The sequence below is a fragment of the Ursus americanus genome, chromosome 14 (assembly GCF_024610735.1).
Source record: "Ursus americanus isolate L20-20 chromosome 14, mUrsAme1.1.p, whole genome shotgun sequence".
Lineage (NCBI taxonomy): Eukaryota > Metazoa > Chordata > Mammalia > Carnivora > Ursidae > Ursus > Ursus americanus.
Window position 1 is genome coordinate 32,209,252 of NC_142140.1, and position 23,145 is coordinate 32,232,396.

General features: G+C 38.8%; 1 protein-coding gene and 1 pseudogene across 40 annotated transcripts in view; both read right to left on the reverse strand.

The window, feature by feature from the left end:
- The window catches only part of LOC148108933 (pyruvate dehydrogenase E1 component subunit alpha, mitochondrial-like), a 39,808-nt pseudogene extending 18,283 nt beyond the window's left edge, over positions 1 to 21,525 (reverse strand).
- Positions 1 to 22,298, reverse strand: part of SLMAP (sarcolemma associated protein) — a 142,775-nt gene extending 120,477 nt beyond the window's left edge. For all 40 annotated transcript variants that reach the window (XM_045807444.2, XM_045807445.2, XM_045807435.2 and 37 more), the window contains exon 1: positions 21,587 to 22,298. In XM_045807444.2, the coding sequence (XP_045663400.1) occupies positions 21,587 to 21,784 (198 nt within the window). In that variant the 5' untranslated portion in view covers positions 21,785 to 22,298. The remainder of the gene's footprint in view (positions 1 to 21,586) is intronic.
- Between the last annotated feature and the right edge of the window lie 847 nt (positions 22,299 to 23,145).

Sequence of the window (23,145 nt, forward strand, 5' to 3'; positions counted from 1 at the left end):
CAATGTGTCTTAAAAGCTCCAGATGATTCTAATATGTAGCTGAGGTTGCATATTGTATATTTTTTCTTTCAATGTCCCTACAAACGATTAACTAACAATTTTTTTGTTTCAATTTAATTCTGGACCAGATTTTAAGGGAGTAGCTTTGAACACTTCCTTAAAATGGTGTAGATTTATACTCTTAATCTCTATTTCAACTTTGGGATTTTGTTTTAAACAGTGATTTTTATCATGCTTATAAAATGTGTCTTAATAAGTGAAGCTTTAAGAAGAAAAAAGGGAGACTTTGGCCATTTAACACTAACTTTTCCTATTTTTTGCTTTAAATTAAATGATGTCAGATAGCTCAAAGTCACAGTACCAAAGCACTTTTGAAATTACAAAACTTTTTATTTTTTTATTTTTTTTATTATTTTTATTTTTTTTTAAGATTTTTTTATTTATTTATTCGACAGAGAGAGAGACAGCCAGCGAGAGAGGGAACACAAGCAGGGGGAGCGGGAGAGGAAGAAGCAGGCTCATAGCGGAGGAGCCTGATGTGGGGCTCGATCCCATAACGCCAGGATCACGCCCTGAGCCGAAGGCAGACGCTTAACCACTGTGCCACCCAGGCGCCCCTGAAATTACAAAACTTTTTAAACATAAGGTCATACTAGTAACAAAAAGCTTTATCATTAAAAGAGAAGTTCTGCCGGGCGGCTGGCCATTTCAGTTGGAAGAGCATGGGACTGTCGATCTCAAGGTCATGAGTTCAAAGCCCCACACTGGGTACAGAAATTACTAAGTAAACAAATAATTTTTAAAAAAGAAAGGAAAAAAAGTTCTACCTATAGATGTACAACATCCAAAAAAGACAGAAGATAAAAACGAATTGAAGTAACATTGGAAAAGGAGGAACTCTGAAAAGATTTTGTAAATTTAACTGAAAAAGTCCTCTTTGAACATAACCCCTTATTGATGGTATAGTATTCCTAAAATTCTCTATTTCAAAAGGTACAAGACCAAGTCTCCTAAAAATGGAAATATCCTATAGCCAACAAATAAATAAATATGAGTCTCAAAAGGAGAAAAGTCTGAATCTACCTAAAAGAGCTATGCTGAATATATTTTTTTAAATTAATAAGTTAATGTTTATTTAGAATAGGAGGTATAGTTTCAAGGTTGCAGAAGTAATAAAAGGTCTTCCTGTCATCCTTACCTCATACTGACCCAGTTTCCACTCTACCCACTCCCAGATAACCAGGTTACTAACTTCTTATATATCCTTCCCAATTTCTTTTGCATTAATAAATAACAAATATGAATTCTTATTTTTCCCTCTCTTGCATAAAAGGTAGATTACTGCATATATTGTGCTATGCCTTGTTTTGTTATATTGCTTGACAATATATCTCATTCTTTTTATAGACTTTTCAATAAAGTAGAATCTCAAAAGTTCAGTCCTTTTATTTTATAACTCATCTTAAAATCCCCTTACGATCATCCCAACAAACACATACATAATGTACCTGCAACAGGAAATCTTTGGAATTTAAAAAAATCTTATCTGACATTTCTATTATAAAGAGTTTACTGCAGTATGGAATGCCTACAAAGAAGTGAACTAACCAAAGGTATATAGCTTGATGAATCACCACTAAGTGAACACACCCTTCTAACTAACTACCACCCATGTCAAGATATAAAACATTAATAACATACCACCTATCTGACTTTTTAATATTTGAAGATCTATTAGTATCTAGGACACATGTTAGAGAAAATTAATAATATTGACTTCCTAAACTTCCATTTGGGATACAGTTTAGGGGTTCCTTTTCAGTTAGATTGACCTGTTACTTTTCTTTTAAAAATTTAATGAAGTATCATATACAAAAACAAACAGAAACATAGGAATAAGAACTAAAGAGTATTTAAATAAACTTCTAAGTACCTAGCAGCCAGCCTGAGAAGATCCCTGCCCCTGTCATAAGGGCAAGCAGTATGGCTTAATGGTTAAGAGTGCAGACTTTGGATCCAGACTGCCTGGGTCTGATTACAGGTCCTACCTCTTATTAGCAGAGTGATTTAGGGTAGTTAAGATTTTTTGCACTCTTATTTACAAGCTCCTTTATTCAGAAATGAGAATAGTGCCTGCTTCATAGCAGGTACTCATTTAATTGTGAGAATTAAATAAGTATGTATTTGTAAAGTATTTAAAACACTTTTCAGCATATATTATGTAAAATTTAGTTATTTTTGTATTCACTCTGTTTCCCTCTCAAAGAAATAGTTCATTATTCTATTATTATGCATGATGTAACATATATATGAATAAGTATCATGATTTCTAAGTTTCATATTAACTGGCAACATAGTCTAAGCACTCCTTTGCAACTTGCTTTTTTCATTCAACATTTCTGAGATTCATCTGCATTGATATACTGTTGTTTATTCATGTTCATTCCTGTACCGTATTCCATGGTATAAATTAACAGAAGTATTTATTTATATATTTCTGTTGAGGGACATCTAGATTACTTCCAGCTTTTTGCTATTATGGAAAATACTACTAAAAACTGCTTGAACATGTCTCCTGATGCAGATATAAAAATGTTTTTCTAGAGTATACACTTAGATGAAGAACTGCTGTCTCCTTAGGTACACAGTTTAGCATATTAACAATGTCAACTTGTTTATCAAAATGGTTATATTAGAGCATTACATGCCTTCGTTAAAAAAGAGAGCTCCTGGGGTGCCTGGCTGGCTCAGTCTGTGGAGCATGTGACCCTTGATCTTGAGGTCGTGGGTTCAAGCCCCATGTTTGGTGTAGAGATTAGTTAAATAAATAAATAAATCTTTTTTTAAAAAAGAAGAGCGGTCTTAAATCAATGATCTAAGCTTCCAATTTAAGAAAGTGGAAAACAGATGAGGGGGGCACTTGGGTGGCTCAGTCGATTAAGTGTCTGCCTTCAGCTCAGGTCATGATCGCACGAGTCCTGGGACTGAACCCCTCATCGGGCTCCCTGCTCAGCAGGGGCGTCTGTTTCTCCCTCTCCCTTGCCCCACTCATACTCTCTCTCACTTGCTTTCTCTCTCACTTGCTCTCTCTCTCAAATAAATAAACTCTTTAAAGAAAGAGAAAGAAAGAAAGAAAGAAAGAGAGAAAGAAAGAAAGAAAGAAAGAAAGAAAGAAAGAAAGAAAGAAAGAAAAAGAAAGAGGAACAAGAGGAAATTAAACCCAAACAGGCAGAAAGAAGCACATAATAGGGGTGCCTGGGTGGCTCAGTCAGTTAAGTATCTGCCTTAGGCCCAGGTCATGATCCCAGGGTCCTGGGATAGAGCTCCACGTCAGGCTCCCTGCTCAGCCGGAAGTCTGCTGCTGCTTCTTCCTCTGCCCCTGCCCCTGCCATGCTCTCTCTCTCAAATAAATAAATAAAATCTTAGGGGGGAAAAAAAGCATATAATAAAGGTAAGAACAGAAATCCATGAAAGAGAAAACAGAAAAATAACTGAGAAAAATCTATTTAAAATAACAGATTTAAGATCAATGAAGCTGATAAACTTCTGGCCAAAGTGATAGAAAAAAAAAAAAAAAGAGAGAAAGACACAAATTAACAATACCAGGAATGAGAGAGGTGATATCAGTAAAGATTCTATAGACATTGAAAGGATAATAAGGGATGCCTGGGTGGCTCGGTCAATTAAACATCTGACTCTTGATTTGGGCTCAGGTCATGATCTCAGGGTTCCAGGATCAAGCCCCACATCGGGCTCTGTGCTCAGCAGGGAGTGTGTTTAAGGATTCCCTCTCTAACTCACCCTCTGACTCTGTCCCCGCCACTCCCCGCCCCAGCTCCTGTGTTCTCTCTCTCTCAAATAAGTAAATAAATCTTTTTTTAAAAAACTATAAAAAAAAGAATAAGGTAATGTTATGAATAATTTTATGCCAATAAACACCAAAACTTAGATGAAACAGGCAAATTTCTTGAAAGATACAAACTACCAAAGCTAACTCTAGAAGAAATAAGTAACTTGAAAAGTCCTGTATCTATCAAAGAAACTGAACTGATAGTTTTAAACTTTTCACACAAAAATGAACAAACAAAACACAAACAGACCTAACTGGCTTCATTAGTGAATTCTACCAAATATTTAAAACTAATCCTTCGTAAACACATATGCAAAAATCCTTGACAAAATATAAGCAAATCAAATCTAGCAGTATATTAAAAAAATACAGTATAATCAAGTGGAGTTTATCCCAGGAATGTAAAGTTGGTTTAACATTCAAAAATCAATCACTGTATGGGGCGCCTGGGTGGCTCAGGTGTAAAGCATCTGCCTTCGGCTCAGGGCATGATCCCAGAGTCCTGGGATCGAGCCCAACATCAAGCTCCTCTGCTGAGAGCCTGCTTCTTCCTCTCCCACTCCGTCTGCTTGTGTTCCCTCTCTCGCTGGCTGTCTCTCTCTCTCTGTCAAATGCATAAATAAAATCTTAAAAAAAAAATCAATCACTCTAACTCATCAAATCAACAACCAAGCACCTGAGTTCCTACTGCTCTACAGTGTCATCTAAACTTGATGTTATCAAACTTTTTAAGGTTTATTTTTTTCAGTAATCTCCACACACAACGTGGAGCTCCAACTCAGGACCCTGAGATCAAGAGTCTCTTGCCCTACTGACTGTGCCAGCCAGGCACCCCAATATTAATCAACTTTTTTTTTTGAGACAGAGAGAAAGAAAGAGCCCGCATGAGCAGGGAGTGGGCAGGGGCAGAGGGAGAGAGAGAATCTTAAGCAGGCTCCATGCCCAGCACACAGAGCCTGACTTGGGGCTCAGTTTAACGACCCTCAGATCATGACCTGAGCCAAAACTAAGAGTCAGATGCTTAACCGACTGAGGTGCCCCTATTCAACTTTTTAAATGAGTATAAATGGTATCTGAAGGTTTAAGTTTACAGTTCCCTAGTTATGTTGAACATCTGGTGTTAGTTTATTGGCCATTCTTCTTTCTTCTTCTGTGAAATTCTTTTTTGGATCTTTTAGCCAATTTTTCCCCTTGGATTGTATTTTTCATTAATTTGAACAAATCCTTTCTATATTCTGGACACCAATCCTTTGCAAGTTGTATGTTTTACAAATATCTTCCCCTACTTGTTTTTCTTCTTCACCTTTTTCATTTTAATGAAAAAAAATTTTAACATATTTGAATTTATCAATCTTTTACTCCAATGTGCACTTTTTGTGAATTCTTTATGTTCTTCCCTACCCCAAGGTCATAAAGATATTCCACACTCTAAGAGGCTTTAAAAAAAAGACAAATTTCTTAAGTTAGTACTTCTATAATTCCTTTGGAGAAAGGTACTGTGTTGGCAGTAATTTTTTTAACTACCTACTAAATACTGGGCACTGCACCTATACTGTAGGGCTACAAAACAGCATAGGTTGTTACACTTACCTTTCAGGAGACTATAAGCTAACTAAATAATAATAATAATTAAAGAGCTAACGCAGAATAATATATAATCAAGAGCTAAGTTTTGTGATAAACATGATCAATGTTCAAAATATTAAGAAAAGGGATAAATCGGTGAGAATTGTGGCAATCAGTAAAATTACATGAAGAAAAGCATTAAACCTTCACTTCATAATTCTGACTTAGAATAACAACAAAAGCTAGAATTTATCCAAAATATATCCATATTTTAGGGGCGCCTGGTGGCTCAGTCGGTTAAGCATCTGCCTTCGGCTCAGGTCATGATCCCAGGGTTCTGGGATCAAATTCCGCATCCCATCAGGCTCCCTGCTCAGCCAGGAGTCTGTTTCTCCCTCTCCGCCCACCCACCCTGGCTTGTGCTCGCTCTCTCTCTCTCCCTCTTGCTTACCCTCTCTCTCTAATAAGTAAATAAAAAGAAAAAGAAAAAAGAAAAGAAAAGAAGACAACAGAGGGGTGCCTGTCTGGTTCAGTCAGTAGAGCATGCGACTCTTGGTCTTGGGGTTGTTAGTTCAAGCCCTGCATTTTTGGGTATAGAGATTGGGTATTGAGATTACTTAAATATAAAGTATTTTTAAAAAATCATTAATAAAATAAAATAATAAAATAGCCAACAGATAAAAACCACAAAGTCTGAATTAATGCAAGCTTGCATGTGACAGCAACAGAAAATGGAAAATATAACCATGTAAAATATACATAAACATTAGAGTGCTTAGGGTCTTACATAAATCAGATTTAACCAGCCCAAATCTGCACACAACCAGGAAATTCAAGATTCGAAAGCAAAAGACAGTTGGCAGTTTAAATGATCTGGATAACAGGGGCACCTGGGTGGCGCAGTTGTTAGGCGGCTGCCTTTGGCTCAGGGCGTGATCCTGGCGTTCCGGGATCGAGTCCCACATCGGGCTCCTCCACTAAGAGCCTGCTTCTTCCTCTCCCACTCCCCCTGCTGTGTTCCCTCTCTCGCTGGCTGTCTCTCTGTCACATAAATAAATGACCTGGATAACAGAATGAACTGCTACTATCAGAGTATTATATAGTCATAAAACTGGAAAAAAAAGAAAGAGGACCCTCTTCTAACAAGTCTTTTTAAAAGCAACTGAACTTAAAAACTTGAAGAGTTTTTCTCCAGCCCCAACATTCAGATACCAACACTACAGATGTTTTGTTTCAGGGGAATAATATTTTGGAAGCAGGACTTAAATATCAGAATTACTTTATATATGAAGCATAGAATGTAACAGTTAATCAGAAGGCCTATAACAAAACACTCACTTCAGAGTGTTATAATAATAATTCTCAAAATTTATAATTTACTAGCACACCTAAGCCTCCATACCACCACAATGACAAAGCAGTAATAATAAAAACTAGTAAAAGTAGGAAGGAATATTTACTAATTTTTATAACACAAATACCTAATATTTGAAAGCGCTTTTTAATTACTTTCTCACACATTAACAGTTTACCTATTGTTATGTCAGCTTTCAAAATAGTTGCAGCTAAAACAAAGGATAAAATTTTGATACAATTCTCAAATCAGGTTACTGGTGAGGGAAGTGGGAGGGAAGAATTATTAAAACCAAGTACAGTGCCAATAAACTTGACTGATACTTATCTGAAAGCTGCCTCCACACAACTGGCAATTATGAACCAAAAACTGAGCTTATAGTATCAATTTAAAATGGCAAGGGGTGCCTGGGTGGCTCAGTAGGCTAAACGTCTGACTCTTGGTTTTGGCTCAGGTCATGATCTCAGGGTTGTGAGATGGAGCCCCACATCAGGCTCCGAGCTCAGCACAGAGTCTGCTTGAGATTCTTTCCATCTCCCTCTCTCTCTGCCCCCCCCCCACTCACACCCTCTCTCTCAAATAAATAAATAAATAAATAAAATCCTTAAAATGGCAAGACTAGTACTACCACCTAAGTTTTATGCTTTAAAACATATTTCTCCTGAAATTCTGATAAAGGGTCTATGAATTAACACCTGCCTCTGACTTAGACATTCACATCCATTATTTTTTTCATAATTATCTTTGTAATGTCCTTCATTGTTCACTCAAAATAGTAAATCTATACTTCTGGCAATATCAGGAATGGTATTTAAATGACTTTATTCCAGAATTTAAAATGACTGACAAAAGAAATGTACCTTAAAATGATGCATATAGCACAATCTTTTCATGTGCCAAGAGAGAAACAATCTTGAAAATAAGAACTCATACCTTGGAACCTTTAAATCTTGACTACTCACTACACCTATGAATCCAATCTTCACAACTTTCCAATCACCCTAGTATGAAGTCAGCCTATTTAACCAGATGAGCATTTTATAACCCACTGTAAAACACATCAGTTTAGTTATCAGGGTTATATGGATGGATTAAGGGGCAGTATGGCTTTTTCCAAAGTTGCAAATCCAAGATTCTTACCCCCAAGGTTTGTGCCTCAAGTTTTTTTGTCCTACTGCCCCACCAACCTTTGTACCTCCACAGCCTTCCTGAAATGGAACCTGACTTAGGTTCACCTCTATCATTTAATTTAAACGATCTGGTCAATCCAGTAGTAGGGCTCCTTAACATACAACTATCTCCTGACTATCTTTCTGAGCTTATGCCTTTTTATGCAGACCTTTATGCACACAAGACATCTGTTATTTTCTACCTTAAATCTTTAAGATCTAGTTCAAGTCCCCCTTCCGAAACAAGGCTTCCTCACCTTAATCATATAGAGCTCTTAATTCCATTTAGAATTTAATTCTTCCCTAATTATTTATGGAAGTTAGTTTTGGCTTCCCAATTAAACTCTAAGCTCTTTGAAGACTGAAGTAACATCTTAATACCTTCATTTTGTCCCATGTTGCCTAATACAGGACATGTGCTCTTTTACGTATTCCCTGATAACTGACTAGATTCTCATCATATTACTTACTTAGCTCCTTTCATTTCAAATCTTCAAGTAAGGCAAACCAAGTATGCTACTGATTTTTATTGCTATTAACAGGGAAACTCTACAAACTTGGTAGTTTGGATAATGGATATTAATTATAAGACTATTTGAACTATTTTTTTTAATATTTTATTTATTTATTTGACAGAGAAAGAGAGCAAGAGAGCACAAGTAGGGGGAGCGGCAGAGGGAGAGGGAGAAGCTGGCTCCCCGCTGAGCAGGGAGCCCAACATGGAGCTCAATCCCAGGACCCCAGGATTATGACCTGAGCCAAAGGCAGACGCTTAACCAACTGAGCCACCCAGGCGTCCCTATTTGAACTATTTTTACACGCAACAATTCTGACACTAAATGCATGGTGTCATCTTTTTTTTTTTAAGATTTTATTTGTTTATGTGACAGAGAGACAGCCAGCGAGAAAGGGAACACAAGCAGGGGGAGCAGGAGAGGAAGAAGCAGGCTCCCAGCGGAGGAGCCCGATGCGGGACTCGATCCCGAAACGCCGGGATCACGCCCTGAGCCGAAGGCAGACGCTTAACGACTGCGCTACCCAGGCGCCCCTGCATGGTGTCTTCTAACACCACTTCTCCAATTCTCTAATACAAGCTGGATGTCCTACAATTCCATTCTTACACTATCTACCTGGAATTAATGTCAGATTCCACAAGTTAAGGACTCAGTCCAACAAGACTGCACCTACTGAGATGCCAGTCAAAAGTCCCAAGTTGTCACTGATACTTCCAACCAACTAGCTATAAATTCAGAGGATTCCTAATTCACGCCTCACTAAACTCACTAAAATGACTTGAAGAACTCAGGGAAGTGCTTTACTTACTATTACTGGTTTATTATAGAGGACACAACTCAGCAACAGTCAAATGGAAGAGACGCACAGGGCAAGGTCTGGCAGAAGGGGCTTCCATGCCCTTGTCCTGGATGAACCACCCTCCCAGCACCTGGTATTGTTCACCAAACCCAAAGGTCCCTGAATTTCAATGTCCAAGAGTTTTTACAGAGTTCAACGTGCAGCCCACACCCACTTTCCTAGAGATTGTTAAATGGGGCTGAAAGTTCCAATCCTCTAATCACGTGGTCTTTCTGGTGACCAGCGCCATCCTGAAGCTACCAGGATCCCCCAGCCACCAGTCATCTTACCAGCATACAAAAGACATTCATCACTCTGGAGACTGCAAGAGTTTTAGGAGTAGTACACTAAGAACCAGGGACAAAAATCGAATATTGGTTTTTTTATTATATCACACTATTTCTTTAACACCTTAAAAAGAGTTCCAAGGTTTCAAAGAATTTAGTTACTTCAAGAGACTCTAAAGACAGACGTTCAAAGGAGAAAACTTCTTTAACAATGAAAAAGCCCACTTACGGAAAATAGGCACACAGGTCTTATTGTGCAAACACACCAACTAAAATAAAGAAATATTACAAGAATGACAAGTTACTGAGTACTCATTCTGTGCCAGGCATTCTGCTAACTGCTTTACATGAATGCTCATTAAATCTCTACAATAGTTCTATGAGGTGAATCTCACTATTAGCCTACTTTCACAGATGGGGGAAAGTGAAGCACAGACGCCCTAAGGTCACACATCTGGCAAGCAGTGGAGTCAGGATTCCAACTCCGGTAGTCCAGCTCCAGAATCTTTAACCTTTAGCCACACTGCCTCCCCTAACCCCTCTTGCCAGCAGTGCTCAACTATCCCAAAGATTTGATAGTTCTACTTTCCCCTCCCCAACTCCATTAACTTTGGGTTTCCCAGAATTTTCCAGAATACACCATTCTCTTTTAGGCTTTTCTGCCTCAAATACATACCTCTTGGGCTGGAATGCCCTGCCCTCCCCTTTTTAAGATTTTATTTTTAAATGCGGGGCTTCAACTTACAACCCCAAGATCAAGAGTCCCACGCTCCACAAAATAAGCAAGCCAGGCACCCCTGGAATGCCCTACTCTTTTTTTATGTAGCTAGCAAAACCTTACTCTTCGAACAGCAGCATTTTTTAAAAACAACTTTTTCTGTGAAGCCCTCTTCCTTCCTTTTACATTTTCTGCCCCCAATCCTGAGGGAAGGAATACATCACTCCCTTAGCTACTTTGAAACAATGATTCACAGATACTTCCATTGTTGGACTTGTGCTATAATTCTATTTTTCAGTACTACCTAGTGGGCATTATACTACAATGCAAGCATGAGACACGCAGATACTTGTTAAAGAGTAAGAACGCATAATGGTCCAAGTTTAAGTTCAACTATAATTTAAGTGAACACTTTTTTCTAGTCAAGACAACATATTCATTCTAGTAATATTTTACTACCCTCTATGTGCCTACATACCCCAAAGATTCACTAGTGACACCCCCCAAGTTTATTACAGCATTATTTATAATAACCAAGATATAGAAGCAACCCAAGTGTCCACTGACAGATGAATGGATAAAGAAGATACAGCATGTACATATGTGTACACACACACACACACACACACACACACACACACACACAATGGAATATTACTCAGCCATAAAAAAAGAATGAGCTTTTGCCATCTGTGACAACATGGATAGACCTAGAGGATATTATGCTAAGTGAAATAAGCCAGACAGAGAAAGACAAATACTATATGATTCCACTTACATGCGGAATCTAAAAAACAACTGAATAAACAAACAAAAGCAGAAGCAGACCCATAAATACAGAGAACTGATGGTTGCCAGAGAGAAGAAGTGTGGAGGGATGGGCAAAATGGGTGAAGAGGAAGCTTCCAGTTATGGAATGAAGGAGTCATGTGGATAAAAGATACAGCAAAGGGAACATAGTCGACAGTTCATAATAGCACTGTATGGTGACAGATGGTAGCTACACTTATGGTGAGCACAACATAATGCATAGAGTGGTACAATTACTATGTCGCCACCTGAAACTAGTGTAACATTGTGTGTCAACTATACTTCAATTAAAAAAAATTCACTGGTGAATAAAATTATTATCTTAAGCTCCCCGGGTTCAGATTGGGGCTTTTAAACTGTATCTTTCCACCATTTCCCAACTCCCACATTAACCTTGGCACTACAGCTTCTCAGTAATATCAAAATTGTGCCTATTAACAAACGTTTTGATACTGGAAACACACACTCCATCTACTACATTTTTTAGAACAAACATCTAACCAGAAAGATACACTAAGGAAGTAGTGACAAATATTAAGCTACATGGTACTTCAAAAGGGGCTCTGCTAATCTCACCCACATTTGAACAGCTGTTCTGCACTCTTTTACTTCCTACACCCTAATCTGCTTTCTCTAAGCTATTACTCCATCTAACATTCCTTTTTTTTAGAAGAGCTTTTTTGAGATATAATTGACATGCCACATAATTCACTGATTTAAAGCATACATTTCAGCATGGTGCAACCATCACCACAATCAATTTTATAACATTTTCATCACTTCGAAAAGAAACCCATATCTATTGACCAGTCACTCCCTATATTAGTCAGGGTTCTTCAGAGAAGCAGGACCAATAGGATGTGTGTATATATACAGAGAGATACAGAGAGAGATTTATTTTAAGGAATTGGTTCACATGACTATGTAGAGTGTCAGGTTTGAAATCTGCAGGGCAGACCAGCAGGTTAGAGACAGAGGCAAGAGCTGCTCTTGCAGTCTTGAGTATAATGGTTCTATAAAGACAGAACTCCTCCAGAGGAATCTTAGTTTTTTCTCTTAAGGGCTTCAACTAACTGAATGAGGCCCACCCACATTCTGAAGGGTAATCTGCTTTATTCAATATCTACTGATTTAAATGTTAATCACGTTTTATTTAAAGATTTTTATTTATTTATTTGAGAGAGAGAGAGAAAGAGGAAGAGACAGAGCACAAGCGGGGGGTGGGTGGAGGGAGAAGCAGGGAGCCTGACTCAGGGCTCGATCCCAGGATCCTGAGATTATGACCTGAGCCGAAAGCAGACACTTAACCAACTGAGCCACCCAGGCGTCCCAATGTTAATCATATTTCAAAAATACCTTCAGAGCAACATCTAAATTGGCATTTGACCAAAAACTGGCTACTATGGCCTAGCCAAATTGTCATATAAAATTAACCATCACACTCCCTGTTACTCCCAAACTCTGGAAACCACTAATCTACTGTCTTTCTATGGATTTGCCTATCCTACACATTTCATACAAACAGAATTATACAACATGTGGCCTTTTGTGTCTGGCTTCTTTCACTTACCATAGTGTTTCCAAGGTCCATCCATGTTGTAGTATGTATAAGTACTTAACTCCTTTTTATTGCTCAATAATATTCCATTATATGGTATACCACAATTTATCCATTCATCAGTTAATGGTAAATTTGGATTCTTTCCATTTTTTTATTACTATGAATAATGCTACTATGAACATTCATAAAAATTTTTGTATGGACACATGCTTTCATTTCTCTTGGGTATATATCTAGAAGTAGAATTGTTGGGTTATATAGTAACTCTATAAATTCCTTTTCACCAAGCAAACAATTCAGAACTACAAATTTTGTTTCTTCTACAAGCATACCTACCATAGCTATACCATGGTAATAGTATAGCTAATAGTATAGCTAATACTAATTCTATCCCTGAATTTTTGAAATGTAAGTAACTTTATAACTAGCATCTAATAATGCAGTTAGTGGGGCGCCTGGGTGGCGCAGTCGTTAAGCGTCTGCCTTCGGCTCAGGGCGTGATCCCAGCGTTCTGGGATCGAGTCCCACACCAGGCTCCTCCGCTAGGAGCCTGCTTCTTCCTCTCCCACTCCCCCTGCTTGTGTTCCCTCTCTCACTGGCTGTCTGTCTATGTCAAATTAATAAATAAAATCTTAAAAAAAAATAATAATAATGCAGTTAGTACTTGAATAAACAATTAAAAAAAATATAGTCATTTTTTCTACATTAGATTTATATATGGGGGTCATACGTACATATATATATATATATATATATATATATATATATATATGCATTCTACTTAAAACACAACCTCCAAACATACTAAACTTAGAAATTATCAAAGAAAAAATATCTTTTTTCATATATTATAGTATCTGAACAGTGATACTCCAATATCTTTTCATGTAAAGAGCTGTTTTTATTCAACCTGTAAAGTGTTAAGTGATTAATAAATACTGTTTGAGGAACTAATCTTCAATTAAAACCCTAAACTGATTTACTACCAAAATATCTTAGAATTAATAGACAATAAGATTTTTATTTCAATGCATTTTTTCTTCTCTTTTTCACTAACAGGTTGGCGATGAGATTAATAATGACTAAGAGTGCTGAGGTAGCAAAAAATAGAGTGGTCAAAAGTGTGCATTCTGCAATCAGATGACTGGAATTTGAATCCTGACTCCACCAATATCTTAGTTACCCTGAAATTCCTTCACCTCTTTGAACCTCAGTCTTCTTATCTATAAAAAGGACAATAACACTATCTACTTCAAAAGTTTGTTGTGAGGATTAAATGAGATAATTTTACAGCAGTCTGGATGCTGGTCAGAACTCAGAGAATATTAACATATTTCAGAGAAGGCTTACCACAATTCACTTGATATCATCAGCTAAAAAGTACATTTTAAATTATGATCCAATCACTTATGAAAAAAAGTAACAACGAAAAACTGTTTCTTTATCTACATACCAGAGTAAGTAAACCCATAGAAAGTTTTGAAAATTACATAGCAAATTAAAACAACAGTTAGTTCTGGAGTAGGGGAAGAGGAAGAGAGGTACCTATATTCAGGAGAACATATATATTCTCTATATTATTCCTTATTGCTTGAATTTTTGAGACTGTATTCCTGTTATTTGTATAAGTAAAAAATAAGAAATAACAGCTTAAAAGTCCATATTGGAAATTCATTTCTGCCAGCTCAGCTAGAACAAGTCAGTAGTTATAAATGAAGATAAAACTATAAGCCGGGAAGTACTGACAAATCCTTAATACAATTAAATAAGAAAACAACGTTTCTTACATCTTTAAATTCAAATCTAACCAAAACTGTATTTGACAAAGGATACAGTACTAATCACCAAAAACTTCCACATTTTCAAGTGCCTACATAAATTTTTTTTAACTTTTTTCATTATACCTGTCTGCTATTCTCTATATTTTTTTAAAAGATTTTATTTATTCATTCGTTTGAGAGGGAGAGTACAAGCACATAGGAGGAGGAGCAGAAGGGAGGGAGAGGGACAAGCAGACTCCACACTAAGCTCAGAGCCTGATGTAGGGCTTGGGGCTCCATCTCAGGACCCAGAGATCATGACTTGAGCCGAAACCAAGAGTCAGAGGCTTCACCAACTGAGCTGCCCAGACACCCTACAGCTATTCTCTTTAGAGGATAAAAAATTTACATGGGAGGCAAGTTTTTCCAAGGCTGTTTCATTCATTTGCATAAACACCCAAACCCAAATCAGTTCCCTGAAAGCAAGCCTAAAAAATATATATATATTTATTGCTGGAAGTATTAGAGGTATGTTTAAAAAAATGCTAGCTGACTTCAGAGAAATAATTAACTCAGGTTCTTGCAGTCTTTGGAAGTCTGTCATATGACAAGCATTTTAGTTATGCACCCAGAAAATAATAGCTTAGATTATCTTTCAAGAGAGAAAAAGACAGATTTTCATTACAGTAACTGTTCAGTCCATAATAAGATAGCTTAGAATAAATGTTTAGCAGTTGGCTTTCATTTCAAGGGAGAAAAAATCTAGATTTTGGTCCCAACTCCCATAGTCACTAATAGCTGACCTTGTACAAATAACCTCTAAACATCCAACTCCTTTTGGATAAAACGTATCCGGCCTGTAGCTATTCTATCTACCTCCTAAGAGTGTTATACAGATCAAGTGAAATAAGAAAGTACTCTGACTATAAAACCCCTAAAATAAAAGTATTATTTTGCATGAGAATGGATATATATATATATATGTGTGTGTACATGTATACATATATGTACATGTATATATATGTGTGTGTGTGTGTATATATATGTAATAGTTCAAAATTAATGTCACCAAACACAAGATTATCTATGGTCCCAAAACGCTTAGCAAACTGTCATGCACACAGCAAATTCTCAATAAGTAATGATTTTTATAAAGACTACTTATTGGTAATTGAGTCCATGATCTCAAATTAAGGACTAACTCAAATGACCTTCTGCCCTTTGACCCTCCTCAGGGTTTGTAGAAGTACAGACCTCTCCATTGTTCGCATTTCACTCATTCAAACATTTATGTAGTGCCTATCTTCTTGTTCTCAAGAGCTCACATCTGGCAAGGCAAGCACATTTGCATTATAGTTATTTTGTTGTCTGTGTCGCATAATGAAATTATATACAAAGTTCTATGGGAGTATAAAGGAAGAAGCAATTAATTCTTTAGTCAGTGGGAGTTAGGGAAGGTTTCACATTGAAACTGGGCCTCAAGGGATGAAGGGGAAAGGTCATTCTGGAAGACAAAACAGCAAAAAGGCACTTGTCCTAGGAACAGAGAGAACTGTCACACAGCTATTGCACAGTTTGGGGCAAAGGAAAAAAGAGTAACAGAAAATGGATCTGGAAAAAAGGGAAATAAGAGACAGATTTTGAAGGGGTTTGTACATCATGTTAAAAATTAATGGGGCAACAACCAAGATTTTTGGGCAGACATGCAAACTGTTCATTTACTTATAGTGGCAACGAGAGAAGCATACGCAGGAGAGTCCTTAGAATATTTCCATAGCTAACAAATGCCATCATTTTTCTTGATTCAAGTAACTGACATACATTAAGAACCAATTTCACGATCTTTTCACTTAAAAGTCTAAATGACAGACACTCTCCTCCCTGTTTACCAAAGAGAATAGATACTAAGCTCTAACATAAATACCACTTGAGAAAACCAAATAGGAGTCTGAGAAGGCAAAGAGTAAATTCAACTTAAGGAAAAAGTCAAATATCTAAGCAGGGGGAAAAAAAAAAGTTTTAAGTATATATGCCATCCACATTTTTAAATTGAATAGGTAAAAATTAAATTTCATTAATTTTCCACTATTGTGAAAAGTATGAAACGAATCTGTGCTTTGGATATACAACCTGACCTTCTGAACATGTTTACATCAATGTGCCTCAAACATAACATCTGTCAATTATATTACTTTCTCACAAAAACCAGCACCTCTTAATGACATTTTTACTTCTATCAACAACAACAAAAAAATTGGCAAAACAACACACAAACAAATAAAATCAATGATCTGCTATTCTCCTAAAAGCTGAGGCCAGGATCTTTGCTGTCATGTTTAGCTATGGAGAAGAAGAACAAAAACTATCTTGATTGTCAAATTCTGAAGATTCTTCCTTTGCAATGACTTCCTTGCAATGTGACATATCATTCCTGCTTTCCATGCCTTTACTTCAGCAATTCTTCCCACCCAAAACTCCTTCCCCTAACTCTGTTTACATCTGCCTTATTTTAAAAGTCCTAAGGTCTAGCTTAAATTGTATCCTATCCATGAACCATCCCCAAAATATCCGGTACTTACAGAACCTCTCTTTTTGCTGAAGTCCTAATGAGCAAGTTAATATACTTGTCTTTTTTCACTTTCTGGCATTTAATCATTTTAATTCCTACTGTGAATACGGTCAATGCCCTGACAAAATGACATCAGATCTAAACTGTTACAACGCCTTGCAGTAGCAGAATTGTTAAGAGCTTGGGTTCTAGATTCCAGAGTCAAACGTCGGAATACAGACATTCAAATCCCAACTCTACCATTTATTAGCTATGTGAACTTGGGCAAGTTAATCTAATCTAATCTCTCTGTGCCTTACTTTCCTCATAGGTTAATACGGGAAAAATAAGCAGCTATCTTAAATAGTTATTTAAGGATTAATTAAGTTAACATGTAAAGCATTTAGAACTGGGTATGGTGCATAGTTAGTGCACAACAAGTATTAATTAAGCTGTTACCCATTTGAACTTGCTCCAGGCCTCCCTACATATTGTTGCTGTATCACTTTTAAATGGTGGTTCTGTTATGTCAGTGCCCTGTAGAGAACCTTCCATGGCCTTCCACAGTACATGGGTCCATGCCCTTAGCTTGGTAATCAAGACACTCCACAACCATCTCCTCAGCTTCAGCTACTCAGCATCTGCTTTACACAAAATAATAAGAAACAGACATATAAGGCAGACACCCTCTATTCCAGAGTCTCACAACTACTTATAAAAAAGAGATACAAACAAAAACGTCACACAGAATGGATGTTCACACATAGCTACTCTCCAAAAAACCTGTCCAATCCAACAAAATCAATTTCATCAGTGACTGGAAGATGTCAAACTCATTCAAAATTATCTGCTTTTGTCTGTTTTATTCTACTCTCATCTGCTCAAAACACAAAAACCACCCAAAAAAGACATCATTTCTTAAGGTGTACCTATCCACCCCTATTGTAAAGTCTAATTCAAACACCATCACCCTTGCCATTTAAACTTATTTAATACTACCTTACCTCAATCTTTTTTTTTAAGATTTTATTTATTTGAGAGAGTGAGAGAGAACATGCGCTGGGGGAGAGGCAGATGGAGAGGGAGAGGCAAAGTCCCTGCTGAGCATGAAGCCCGACACAGGGCTCGACGCAGGGCTCAATCCTATGACCTTGGGATCATGACCTGACCCGAAGGCAGACACTTCACAGATTAAGCCACCCAGGCGCACCTCTCAATCAACTGTTCCTAAGGTGTACAGTCACCCTCTGTATCCAAAATATAAGCTCCTAGAAAGAATAACAATTTCTAATCAGTTCTTGTTTTCTTCCCTCTCACCACTGGCCCCTCCACTAAAACAGATCATGATAGAACAGGTGCTCAAAAATATGCATTGAATTTAAGTAAAAAAAGTGAAACTGGAAGTAGAAAACTACTACCACTTATTACTAATTACTAAATAAACTATAGTGAGAGTGGAAATAGACTACTGTATCAACCATTAGACTATCACCTGTCCACAGAGACTCAAATCAAGTGGGACCATACAAATCAGAAGGAGGCAGTCCACTCACTACACCTTCTGTGTAACCATGGACAGATTTGCTTGTTCAGTGGTACCTTGGTCGAAAGAAGGATTAATAACCATTCTATTATATGCATCTAATTTGAAGAGCTTGACCTCCAAAGAGAAGTGAAGGATGATACATAGGGTCAGCATCCAAGCAGGGCAATAATGGACTGCTACACCCCTGAGTAGATGATTTGGGAAAGCGTATTAAATTCCACTTTATGGCAAACCTGTCACCCTCCAACCTCCAGGTTTTCAGTATCATAACACATTCCACAAACTTAGCATTAAAAAGTGTCACCTAGATTTCCATGTGCCTATATTTTACACATTTTCTACAATGAATATGTATTACTTGAATAATCAGAAAGTTTCAAGTGTTTATTACTTCTTCCAGCTTTTAATGGGTCTCCTATAATGGCCAGTGCGGAATGCAAAAATCACAAGGTAAAAGTCAACCAAAGGGTATATATTACTCCAATTTTCCACCTCCCAGGGAAAGTGCCAATTTGAACAAAGTTCTCAATTTCATATGCTTCAATTTAAAAGATTACTTCTACATATGCCATCACATGAGAGAAAAAACAATTATCATTACCTTCCTAGGACTCCACAGCACTACAGAAACTGCAAAGAGCTGCCTAGATGGTTCCCTCTTCCCCCCACCTCAAACACCTTCCTCCCTAAGTACTAAGCCCTTAATAAGGGCCACAAACAGGGTGCTAAGTAATTTACATGATTATCTCAATCCCCGAAACAATAGTAGGTACCACTATTATCCCCAGAAGAGAAAACTAAGGCTCAGAGATGAGATGTTTTGAAAAATAAAAACTTGCCTGAGGTGATGCTTATAGGAGGGGATTCTGGTATTGTATAAAGGAATTTGCTGGGAATATACAGTAGGCTCAGTGACTTATCCGTTATGAGACAATTATAGCAGAAATCCTCAAACTGGAAATTTCACACATAGAAAACAATAAGTGATATTTGGTCAAACTGTGGGTCTTCTTTGGAATCGTGTACCGCAGGATATCTGGCACATACTAGGCGCTCAATAAAAACCTGTCTGTCCAAACCTAAATTTTAAATGATTTTATGCCTAAAACAATTTGATCGCATGGCAGAATCTGACAGGTTATTTGTTTTAACTAGGTTAGGTTGTGCAATAATCAATAATTATATCTATACCTAAAGTAATGGCCTCATATCCTGTTTTTAGCTAAAGCAGGAAAAAAGTGAAAATGGTAGAAATAAGCTGTGTATCTTTGAAAGATAAGTTTTTCTAATTACAAATTCCACTCAAAATTTTAACACATCATCTCAATTTATACAATACTCACTATGGATCTAGCCTTAGCCATCTCAAAATAACCTATTGTGGGGGTTTCAGTACAGTCATAAAAAGCACTGTTCATGTAATCACTAATTTTTAAATAAGTAAAAGAAAAAAAATCTGAATCTCCTTTGAGTAATGTATCAAAGTAAAGCAGGTGCATTTGCAGATTATGTACTTTACACAAACCTATTATTTGATTAAGTTGGACCTTAGCTTAGACAAAAAGGTCAAAGCTGGTTAAGGCACTAGCAGTTAACTGATGTTTGAATCTGATAGCTGGAAAGATGAGTTCTATGAATACTCAGTTTAAATGATTATGGGTAATCTATGAAGTCTTTCAGACACCCAAACTTCAGTTTGGAAAAAAAGGGTCTGTTCCATAGGTAAATGAACATCTGGTGTTATACAGAAAAATTAACATATTTCTCAGTTCTCATCCTACACACGGAGTCGGGCATAGGTATTATGCAAGCGCAATCTTTTCCTCCTTTCTTTGAAAAATGATTTATATAATAATTCCTTAATTCTGTAGCAACAGAAGTATTGCTTTCTCTCTTTTTTCTGAGGCTCAGGTTTCTTTCATCTCAAAATACTACTACTGAAAACTTAACTTCTTTTAAAAAATACTTAATCATTTAACTCAAAAAGAGGGAGCAAAAAGTCAGGAGGTGAAGCCCAAGGTATTCCTATAGGTCTTACATAACTTACTCTAAGTTGGAACTGATTCAGTGTCTCAACTAAAACTTGAGATAAAAGCACAAAAATGAGTTCTTCAGTATATTCTCCACACACATAAAGTTTTAAAAACTGAAAGGGTCTTATTTAATTTTTTTCTTGTATTCTTAAAATATAAGTACCCACAAGCATAGTAAATTAGGGTGCCAACATAAAAATGCAAAAGGGTCACACTTAAAGAGCATTAAATTGATCCTATCACACTTAGGTAATGCAATATTTGATAGAATTGGATATAATTTCAGAAAGTAAATTAATTCCCTAACACTGATTTTTAAATATCACCTCTGTAACTATGCATTAAGTATTTTTAGTAACTTCTTGCAGGGAAGTTCAAAACGTGATTTTCAAAAGCAATACATGTATGTTCACCCAACTTGCAAACAAAACTGAAAATGTAAAGTTACAGTTGTTCATGCTTAATGAAATTGGCTTTGCAAATTGCAAATTACTCCTTCATGGGTAAATATGCATCAAATCTTTCAAAACTGTAAATTTACACAAACAACTGTCCTTACTAGAAAGACCTTGATCTGAACTCAACTAAAAGCTGTGTTAACTACATCTCACCACTGAGACACCTGAGCTCCAGTGTAATACTGGCGACAAATTCCCGGAATTGCTTTGGGAACTGCTGCTTGCTTATTCAAGCACTGAACCGCAAATTCACCTTTCTAAAAAGACGGGAAGCAAGAAGCCAAGTTTCACTATCTAGTTTTCCGAAATGAATTAGGGTTTGGGATTTCACTGGGAATGACCACATTATCAAGATGCCATCGCCCTCCCGAGGCATTTAGTTACAATACCTTCTCTGTTTTCCATTCAACCACCTCAACTAAACTTCCAATAGAACCAGACACACAAAAAGTCGGTTCCGTGGCCTTGCTGAAAGTCTCCTCTGGGTGCAAACGCTGGGATCCTGCATACATTATGCAAAAAGGGCAAAGGGAAACGAAAAGTAAAGTTTGTTAGATAACGTGGTGACATTACCTTGCCCGTCTTGTGATCAAACCAGACGAGAGCATGGTTCCTTGACAGCACTTTGCAATCAAAGGTAGCATTATTCTGCGCCGGTCGACAGCGGGCCACGGAGCGGCCGATTTTAATGGGCTCGTCCAGGTAGACATGGCGCTCCTGAAATGGGTGCGAGTTCGGGCGGCAAGTGAAGATGGCCAAGGCTGACGGCATCGAGGACAGGCTGGGGGTGTCTCTCCTACCAAGGGATAAAGAGGAGTTCCACCGGATCCGGACTGCCCTTCACAAGCCTATAGCCCTATCCCCCCCAAAATTTTAAATTAGAACAAACTGCGCATTGTCTAAGCATAACCAGTGAACATCAACAACTCTTCACTTGAATGGGAAGACAAGCCAGCGCAAGCCCCATCACCTCCTTTAAAACCCAGCAGCGCCCTAATCGCACAAAGTCCCCAACTGGCAGCTTTCAGTCCATCTTCTTCCCTGGGAAGAAAAGGCTCAAACATCGGATAGCTTCGGCCAAGAAAACTCCTGGAAGACAGTTTGGGGACTGGAGGTATCCAAGCAGATGAGTCACACACCAATTCTTGTGTTTTGTTTGGGATCGCGGCCGCTTTTCCCCCTCGGTGGCGGAAATGTTGCAGCACTGCAGCATGAAGGAAGGGTCGGTTCCGTGCGGCCAGGAAGGTCCTTTCGGGCCGAAGGAAGGTGTAGCAGAGCACCTCTGGGCAGCCACCGCCCCTCTTCGAAGGCCTCGAGAGTGGAAGGGCAGAGGCGTGGGGGGCGGCAAGGGGGTCTAGACCTCCAGCGGGACAGTCTGCATTGCTCCTGCTGCGCGGAGGCCGCCCGAGAGGTGGCACGGGGTCCCTGGCACGAGCCGAGACGGCGGTGGCTGGGGTCCTTGGCGCGAGGAGCGCGGACAGGCAGAGGCGCGGGCAGCGGCCGAGTCGGGACTCCCGGGCACCTGGCGGGCGTCCCCGCGCCCAGGGCGGAGATCCGGCTCGGCAGGCCGGTGCGGACGGAGCGAGGCGCAACCCCGGGGAGGCTCAGGGGTCTCGGCCCGCAGGAAGTTGGTCCCTGAACGCCTGGGCTCCTGGCTGCTGCTCAGCACACCGGCCGCCTTCTTTCAGGGTCGCCCCCGCGAGGGTCTCATCTCAGGGACAGCAGCCACAGCTCCCAGCGGACGAGGAGGTGGGGGAGGGAGGCTGGCCCGGAGATTGGGGGAGAGGCCTGGAGGCCCCGGGCTGGGTCCGCCGCAGCCTCCACCACTCGCGGCCGGTGGGACACGCTCAGGCTGTGCCCAACAAGGCAGGAAACTTTCCGACCTGGTGGGGAAAACATCAAAACAAACGGCCGTCAGGCGCCGGTGCCCGCCCGCCTCAGCCCGCACCCCCTTCAACCCGCCCCCCACCAGTCCCCGCGACTGGCCCAGACCTCAGCCGACCTCTCCGCGGACGAGCTGCGGGGATTTAGAGTCCGGACGCCACGACGGGTCCAGCCTCCCTCGCCGCTGCCGCCGCCTCAGCTTACCTTGCCAGCGCCGGCCGCCATAGTGACTCTGACTGAAACCTACC